The 8,189-nt window shown below is 66.5% G+C and overlaps 2 protein-coding genes across 2 annotated transcripts in view; one reads left to right on the top strand and one right to left on the bottom strand.

Annotated features, from left to right (window-relative positions):
* Window positions 1–8,189, top strand: part of LOC116817991 (DNA-directed RNA polymerases I, II, and III subunit RPABC5-like) — a 256,942-nt gene that overhangs the window by 105,833 nt on the left and 142,920 nt on the right. The gene's annotated exons all lie outside the window — the stretch shown is intronic.
* Window positions 1–8,189, bottom strand: part of LOC116818007 (DNA polymerase delta catalytic subunit) — a 32,007-nt gene that overhangs the window by 3,568 nt on the left and 20,250 nt on the right. The window contains exons 18-25 of the mRNA XM_075070561.1: window positions 8,003–8,138; window positions 7,780–7,912; window positions 7,260–7,373; window positions 6,464–6,516; window positions 5,865–5,996; window positions 1,744–1,987; window positions 987–1,183; window positions 518–677 (exon numbers count right to left, since the gene is read on the bottom strand). Of these exons, the coding sequence (XP_074926662.1) occupies window positions 518–677; window positions 987–1,183; window positions 1,744–1,987; window positions 5,865–5,996; window positions 6,464–6,516; window positions 7,260–7,373; window positions 7,780–7,912; window positions 8,003–8,138 (1,169 nt within the window). The remainder of the gene's footprint in view (window positions 1–517; window positions 678–986; window positions 1,184–1,743; window positions 1,988–5,864; window positions 5,997–6,463; window positions 6,517–7,259; window positions 7,374–7,779; window positions 7,913–8,002; window positions 8,139–8,189) is intronic.

The raw sequence follows: 8,189 nt of genomic DNA, 5'->3' as shown, positions 1-8,189 counted from the left end.
AGCAACCTCCAGATCTTTGTGTCTCGGGGGTGTTATTCTTGGGGTCGGTTCTACATGGCTGAGGGGTTGTGTCCATGTTGGTGCCGAGGCGGGATGAGGCGGGGGGGGGGGAATGGGTTCATCATCCACATACGCAGGCACGGAGTGGCCGGGGCAGGGGCAGGGGACGGGGTTCACATACATGTACCGGGCGAGATGTGTGTGTGTGTGTGTGGGGGATGATGGGGGTCACCTCCGCGTACCGGGCGGGATGTCGGGGGGGGGATGATTGGGGTCACCTCCGTGTACCAGTTGGGATGTGTGTCAGGGGGGATGACTGGGTTCACCTCTGTGTACCAGGTGGGATGTGTGGGGGGGGGGATGATGGGGGTCACCTCCATGTATCAGGTGAGACATGGGGGGGTGGGCAGGGGTCACCTCCGCGTACCAGGTGAGACATGGGGGGTGACAGGGTCCTGGCCATTCCTCCATGGGCCGGGAGCTGGGCACATGGGGCACACGCCCAGCTGGCACCTACCCGCCTCGTAGCCGGGCGACCCCTCTGCCGAGAGGTTCTCGTCTGAGTCGCTGTCGGACACCTCCAGGGCCGGGTTCTCCAGGGGGAACTCCTCATCCTCAGAGACCGGGGGGCTGGCCAGGGCGCCGGACGGGGGGCAGGCCCCGTAGGGGGCACAGGGCTGCAGGGAGCAGGAGAAGGGGTTAACGGGCCCAGCACGGGGAACGTGCCTGGGGCAGTCCACAGAAAACCTTCCCTGCCCCCCATCCCAGCCCCCGCTTCCCTGCCTCCCATCCCAGCTCCCCCATCTCAGCCCCCAGCCGGGACCTCTTCAATGAAGCCCCTCACGTAGGGCACACAAATCTGCCACCCAGAGCACACACCCCCATACCCCACTCTAACCACTAGACCCCACTCCCAGCCCAGAGCTGGGGAGAGAACCCAGGAGTCCTGGCTCCCAGCCGCCCCCGCCCCAGGCTGTGCCCCTCACCTGGGCACTGTAGTTGTCCGCTGGGAGGTGGCTCTGCCCCGGTGACGCCCCCTCCAGGCTGTAGACGGCCTCCAGCGAGAGCTGCGGGTAGAGGCCATGCGTGTAGGAGACCTGGACGTTCTGCAGTGGGGCCAGCTGCCCCGAATCGAAGGCCTCGTAGCCAAGATCCTGTAGCTCCAGCCAGTTCACAACAGGATCTGCCAAGCGGGGAGGGGGGGGGGGGCAGCATGAGAGAGAGAGAACCCAGGATTCCTAGCTCCAGCCCCTCTGCTCTAACCACTAGACACCACTCCCCTCCCAGAGCTGGGGGGAGAACCCAGGAGTCCTGACTCCCAGCACCCCCTGGCTCTGACCACTAGACTCCACTCCCCTCCCAGAGCTGGGGAGAGAACCCAGGAGTCCTGGCTCCCAGCCCCCCTGCTCTACCCACTAGACCCCACTCCCCTCCCAGAGCCAGGGAGAGAACCCAGGCGTCCGGCGCCCAGGTGTGGGGGGCGCGGGGGGGCAGGAAGCCCAGAGAAAGGCCTTTTTTGCCCCTCGGGCCTGCGGTGCTGGAAATACGCAAATCCCCAGCCAGGTAATTTGCATGATACGTGGACCCGCCCCTTCCCCTCCCCTCCTGGGGGGAGCCGTGACGTCACGGGGGAAGCCCTGAGGCCCTGCCCCCTCCCCGCCAGGGGGCTCTGTGACGCGCTGGGGGAAATCCGTGGCGCCCCAGGGGGCAGGGTGAGCAGGTGGGAGATGGGGGGGGTCTCACCTGTGGGGCCCTCGGCGTCGATCAGGTAGTGGGGGAAGCTGGGGGTCTGTTTGCAGGAATCCAGGTCATACAAGCTGCCTTCGGGGTACTGGGGAGGGGGCACAGAATGAGAGCAGGCGAACCCCCCTCCGAGTACCAGGACCCACACCCAGTCCCGACCCGGACCCACTAGGCCCCACTCCCCTCCCAGAGCCAGGGACAGAACCCAGGAGTCCTGGCTCCCAGCCCCCCCCCGCTCTAACCACTAGACCCCACTCCCCTCCCAGAGCCAGGGACAGAACCCAGGAGTCCTGGCTCCCAGCCCCCCCCCGCTCTAACTACTAGACCCCACCCGCCTCCCAGAGCCAGGGACAGAACCCAGGAGTCCTGGCTCCCAGCCCCCTCTGCACTCTGCCTTCTACGCGCGCGTGATCCCCTACGTCCCCTCACAGGCCAGAGACAGAACCAGATCCTGGCCTCCCAGCCCCCTCTGCGTCTAACACACTGGACCCACTCCCCTCCCAGAGCCGGGGAAGAACCCAGGGAGTCTTGGCTCCCAGCATCACCCTCTGCCTGGAACTCCTGTCCTCTTCCCACAGGGCCAGACAGAACCCAGGAGTCCGAAGGGACGAGGTTATCTAGCACCCATCAGATCAGACTGGATTCGCCTAAGAGGGGAATGCTGGTAGTGGGGGAGGAATAGTTTCGTGGTCATTTATCTCGTAATCTCATTAAGAGTGTGGTGTTAAGGAGCTCTGGGGCGGGGGTGGTCAGAGCTAGTGGGCGGGGGTCGGGTATCAGGGACAGACAGACAATTCGGGGGTGCAGGTGTACTTACCGTGTTATCTCACGTAGTGAGAGCCTCTATCGTATTACCTGCGGGGACACTGAGACAGGAGTGGTTGAAAAGTTGGTGTGGGTGGTGGTGCACTTGAACCCAGCGCCCCCAGCCCTATAGGGTCTTGGATCACAGCACAGTCCTCCCGCCCACACCCCAGCAGGTGGAACTTAGCCCACAAGCCAGCAGACGGGCGACAGAGTGCGGGGCTGCTGACAGTGCAGGGGCCTGGCTCCCGGGCGGGTCGGCATGTCAGCCTGGCGAGTGGGGGGGCGGATACTGGCCAAGGGTGGAGCTCTCTCCCCTCCCGTCACATGCATAATGTTGTCTTCTGTTTCAACATTTCCCCAAGAGCAGAGAGAGAATATTTTCAAATACCGCGCACCGAAGAAAATTCGTGCATGGGGTGGAGAGCAGAGAGAGTGAAGGAGGGCTCACCTGCCACTGTGCTGGGGGTGACCACCACGTTTGGTGCATGGAAAAGACCCCCCCAAAAACCATTTCTTATAACAGTGGACACCCCCCAGGCTCAGTGCCCCCCACTCTCCCTCTCTGATTCACCCCCACAACACTCTCGGTCAGCCCCTCCCGGCCTGCAGCTGTCTTTGGTTGAGAGACATTGGCCAGCCCCACATAGGACTTTGCCTAGTGGGGAAGTAACCGGCATCCATCACCTCACGACCCCCTATCCCTGGGCCTGGCAACTCTGCCCACTCCCAGCCAGGGCAGAGCCAGCCAGTCACCTCCGTCCGTCTGGCGGGATGAGGCTCACGTGCACCCCAATATCACCCGTCACTCAGCACCCTCCGAGAGCCGCGGGCCGCGCCCCCCGTGCAAGAATGAGGGGAGCCGGCGGCCCCCGGAGGGGACAGGCCCCATTCCCTGCCCCCCGAGCCAGCCAGTCCCTGCCCTGGGGCCAGATGGGAGCTAGTGCCCGCTAGAAGGGACAGGCCCTGGGCCCCATTCCCAGCCCCCCTGAGCCAGCCAGTCCCTGCCCTGGGGGTGCATGGGAGCTGGTGCCCCCCAGAGGGGACAGACCCTGTACCCCATTCCCTGCCCCCAGCCGAGCCAGCCAGTCCGTCCTGGGGGTGGATTGGAGCTGGTGCCCCCCAGAGGGGACAGACCCTGTGCCCCATTCCCTGCCCCCTGAGCCAGCCAGTCCCTGCCCTGGGGGTGGATGGGAGCTGGTGCCCCCTAGAGTGGAGACACCCCATGCCCCGCTCTGCCCCCCCACACACTTACTGTGCTGATTCAAGTGCGAGCATCCTCGGGGCTGGTGGGGGGGATCTGTGCGCGCGCCTGGGGGAGGATCGGGGCGTCTCTACTCTGGCCAGCGGCTGCGACTCGGTTTTATTCGGCACAGAGGGGGGTGGCCGATGGAACGGGGGGGGGGTGAGCTCAGCAAAAATCCCCCGGGGGGCGGGGCTGAGCCTTGCACAATCAGACACTTGTGCCAGGAAAGAGAAAGACACGGACCGACGTGAGGGGGAGGGCATGGGAATGGGACCAGTTCCTCCCCCCGCGGCCATGGGATGGGGGGGCAAAGCCCTGGAGGGGGTCCGTGCAGAGGGGCAGCCCAGTTCCCTGCTGCTGGCCCGTGCCCCCCACCCCAGACACCCCACAATCCTGCCCCCTCAGACAGGAGGCTGTTCACCAGGGCCCCCCTGATTCCTGCCCATCCCAGAGCGCAGGAACAGGAAACTCCAGCTCGTGGGGCCAGGGCAGGATCCACGCAGGTCACGCTGCCCCCCCCAAGACTGGCCTGGCCCCCCCCTTGCAGGACTTGGGGGGTTCACACCCCTACTTCCAGCTCTGGGAACTGGGGGTGGGGTGACACCAGGATGTGAGATTCTCCTTCACTTCCTGTCCCAAATGGCTGTGTAACCAGCCCCCGCGCCCCGCCCCGGGGGGGGGGTCACATCCCAGCACTGGGTGAGGTGCCCCATATCCCCAGCCCCCACGTCCCACTCCAGAGGGGCTGGGTGAGGGGTCCATGTAACCAGCCCCACACCCCACCCCAGAGGTGGCTGCACCTCCCATGAGCTCAGCCCCCCTCATGAGCTCACGTGAATCACTTGCGAAAGGAGCTTTTATCGGCTGCCCCTTATCTCCCCCAACCTCATGCTGCAGCCGGCATGTGGGGGGGGCTGCTGGGGGGTACGGGGGCAGGTGAGCCCAGTGCTGCAGCCTGGGCAGAGAAGGAGGGGGGAAGGGAGGAGCTCCCCCAGCAGCCCTGGGGTGGGGGTGGGGTGCTATGGGGCAGGCTGGCACCCAGCTGCAGATGAGAGGGAGGCAGGTGGGGGGGGGGAGCAGTCCAAACTCCCTGTGGGGCTCACCCTAACTCATTCAATGGGGGAGGGCTTGGCAGAGTCAGGAGAGAGAACCCAGGAATCCTGGTCGCCAGCCACCCTGCGTCTAACCACTAGCCCCCTCCCTTCCCAGAGCCGGGGGAGAGAACCCAGGATCCTATGTTCCATAACCAGTGGAAAATTCCAGCATTGAAAATACAGAGTCTTTATCCAGGTAGAAAATTAAAAATACAAAAGCTCGTCGATGCTCCCCCCCCAGCCCGCCGGGGAACCTCACCTTGGCGAGGGAGGGCTGAAGCCCCCCGTGTCCTGCCCCCGCAGCGGGGGGGCGCCCAGTCACTACGTGGGGGTGCCCCCGAATCGACCACCAGCCGCCTCCGGTCATCCAGGTCTTTCTGCACCGTTGCTTGCGCGCATGTAGAAGATCGGGGCAAGTCCGCGGCGGGGTGAGAGAAAGAGGGGGGTCAGCTAGGGGGCAATGGGGCGCAGTGGGTGGGGCGGAGAGGGGGGACGGGGCAGCCCTGGCTGGGGCTCAGGGCAGCGGACCAGGAGTGCAGGGGGGCAGTGCAGAAGGGGGGACCTGTGGAGGGAGATTTTTGGGGTGTTCGGTGTGAACTGAGCCCTGCCCCCTGCAGCGGGGGGGGCGGGGGAGGCTGCAGCAGCAGGTGCTGGATTTATGGGGTTATAAAGACACCAGCCGGGGCCCGGCCGTTCCCACCCCCCTGGCCCCCCCCGTGGGAGCCGGCTGTTTACGCAACCCGATAAGCGGCTGTAAACGCCCGGGGGGGGCAGGGGGGCCGGGGCATAAAACCATATTTCAGCCCCCGGCTCCCGTGGGAACTGGCTGCCCCAAGGGAGGGGCTGGGAGCAGAGCACCCGCCTGCCCCACTCCCGACCGTCTCTGCCTGCCCCTCCTGGTACCTTCCTGCCCTCCTCGAGCCTGGCCAGCCCCCCACAACCATCCCTGCCTGAACCCCTGCCCCCCTGAGCCTGGCCAGCCCTGTCGCCCCCCCGGCGGGGGGGCCATACCTGGTGCACAGAACGTCCTCGTGCAGGCTGCCCTGGCAGCGCTGACACTGGGTCCAGAGCCGAGAGAACTTCTCCTCCAGCGCCGAGAGATGAGAGATCTGGGGGGGTTGGGGGGCGGGAAACCGGGTGGGGTTACACAGGGCATCTCCCCCAATATGCAGCCCCCCCACACCTCAGCACAGGAGTTGGGCCTGCAGCCTTCACCTCAAGGCTGGCACAGGCCCTAGGCGTTCTGGCTCCCAGCCCCCCCTCGCGCTAACCACTAGACTCCCCTCCCAGAGCCAGGGAGAGAACCCAGGAGTCCTGGGTCCCTGCCCCCTGCTCTAACCACTAGCCCCCACTCCCCTCCCAGAGCCAGGAGAGAACCCAGGAGTCCTGGCTCCCAGCCCCCCTGCTCTAACCCACCAGACCCCACTCCCCTCCCAGAGCCAGGAGAGAACCCAGGCATCCTGGCTCCCTGCCCTCCTCCATGCTTTAACCAGCAGAGGAGCGGGCCTGTCCCAGTCCCACAGCATGTTTGCTGACCCCCCCCGATGGTGAGACCCACACATCCCCCCCAACTCACCTCCTTCTGGTACAGCTCCGACTGGTGCCCCACGCAGAACTTACACACCGCGCCTGTGGGGAGACACATCAGCGACCCGCCCTCTGGGGCCCCCCCAGACCCAATCCCTCCCCATTGACCCTGGGGCTCCCACTAGCCCCCCTAGCCCCAGGCAGTCTCTCAGCTCTGCCCCCGGCGGGAGAGTGGGGACCCCCAGTGGAACTCAGAGGTTACTTGGGGGCCAGGGGTCCCCCAGCAGGACTCAGAGGTCACTGGGGGCGGGGCAGGGGAGTTTGGAGAACCTGGCATGGGGCTTTTCTCCGGTTACAACACCCTGGAGACACCCCCACCCCCCGTCCCACAGGATCTTGCGCCACCCGCTGGCCCGGAACCCAGCGCCATCAGCTACCCGCCCACCCCACCAGGCAGGGATGTGGGGGAGGGTTATCACATGCTCTGACGGGGGGGCAGTGGGGGCTCAGCAGGCTGGGGGGTTAACTTGGCATGGGGAGGTCACTATAGGGAGGCAGGGGGCACACAGGGCTGGTAACTCACCTGGTGGGGCAGGGGGTGTGGGGGTCAGAGGTCACACAGTGGGGGGGCAGGGCACACAGGGGCCCCCAAGGGGGACACCGACTCACCGTGGTGGGGCAGAAGGACATGGGGGTCACACACCACGGGGGGATGGAGCACATGGGGGCCCCCAAGGGGCGACACTGACTCACTGTGGTGGGGCAGAGGGAAGTGGGGATCAGGGGGTCCCACACCATGGGGGGGCAGGGCACGCGGGGGCCCCTAAGGGGGGACACTGACTCACCGTGGTGGGGCAGGCTGGCCCGGCAGCCCAGGCAGGTGCTGCGTTTGGTGGCAAAGGCCATGAGCCCCCCGACCCGGGAGGTGAGGACGGTTTTGCAGCGCGTGTGCTCCCCTCCTGTGGGGAGAGACGAGTCAGGGCCTGGCTCCCCAACGCTCAGGGCCCCCCAGCCTGGAGGCGGGGGCTGAGCATGTCCCAGGAGGCAGTGGGGGAGCCCGGGGGAGGCCAAGGGGGGCACTCACACAGCAGGACGCTCTCGGCCCAGCCCTCACCCAGGATGGGCTCGAAGATGCGCAGCAGGGGCTTGGCCAGCTGCTGCTGCAGGGGTGGGGTCAGTGGGGGTCTGGGGGGCAGTGGGGTCCCCAGGGGGGCAGTGGAGGCCGGGGGGGCACTCACGCAGCAGGATGCTCTCAGCCCGGCCCTCGCCCAGGATGGGCTCAAAGACGCGCAGCAGGGGCTTGGCCAGCTGCTGCAGAAGGGGTGGGGTCGGTGGGGGCCTGGGGTCCCCAGGGGGGGCACTCACGCAGCAGGACGCTCTCGGCCCGGCCCTCACCCAGGATGGGCTCGAAGATGCGCAGCAGGGGCTTGGCCAGCTGCTGCTCCAGGTAGTACTGGGTGTCGATCGGCATGTTGTTCTCCAGCACGTAGATGGGGTCCTGCAAGGGGGGCGGAGGGTATCAGAGCAGGGGGGCGGCAGGGACCCCCCATCTACCAACGCTCCCCTCCCCCAGCCCCCCCCCACTCACCTCCGATTTCAGGTAGGCCGCCACCCCCTTGGCCGCGCTCACGATGACGTAGGGGACGCGGTCGCCCAGGCTGGGGGCGCTGCCCGGATCCCGCCGCCGCATCCTGTGGAGATTGGGGGTGAGAGCAGGACCGGGGCTGGGCTAGCAGGGGGCTGCGGGTCGGGAGTGGGGGGCACTGGCAGAGCTG

The sequence above is a fragment of the Chelonoidis abingdonii genome, chromosome 11 (assembly GCF_003597395.2).
Source record: "Chelonoidis abingdonii isolate Lonesome George chromosome 11, CheloAbing_2.0, whole genome shotgun sequence".
Classification (NCBI taxonomy): domain Eukaryota; kingdom Metazoa; phylum Chordata; order Testudines; family Testudinidae; genus Chelonoidis; species Chelonoidis abingdonii.
The sequence above is the reverse complement of the archived record's forward strand: the minus strand, read 5'-3'. Positions and strand labels throughout refer to the sequence as shown.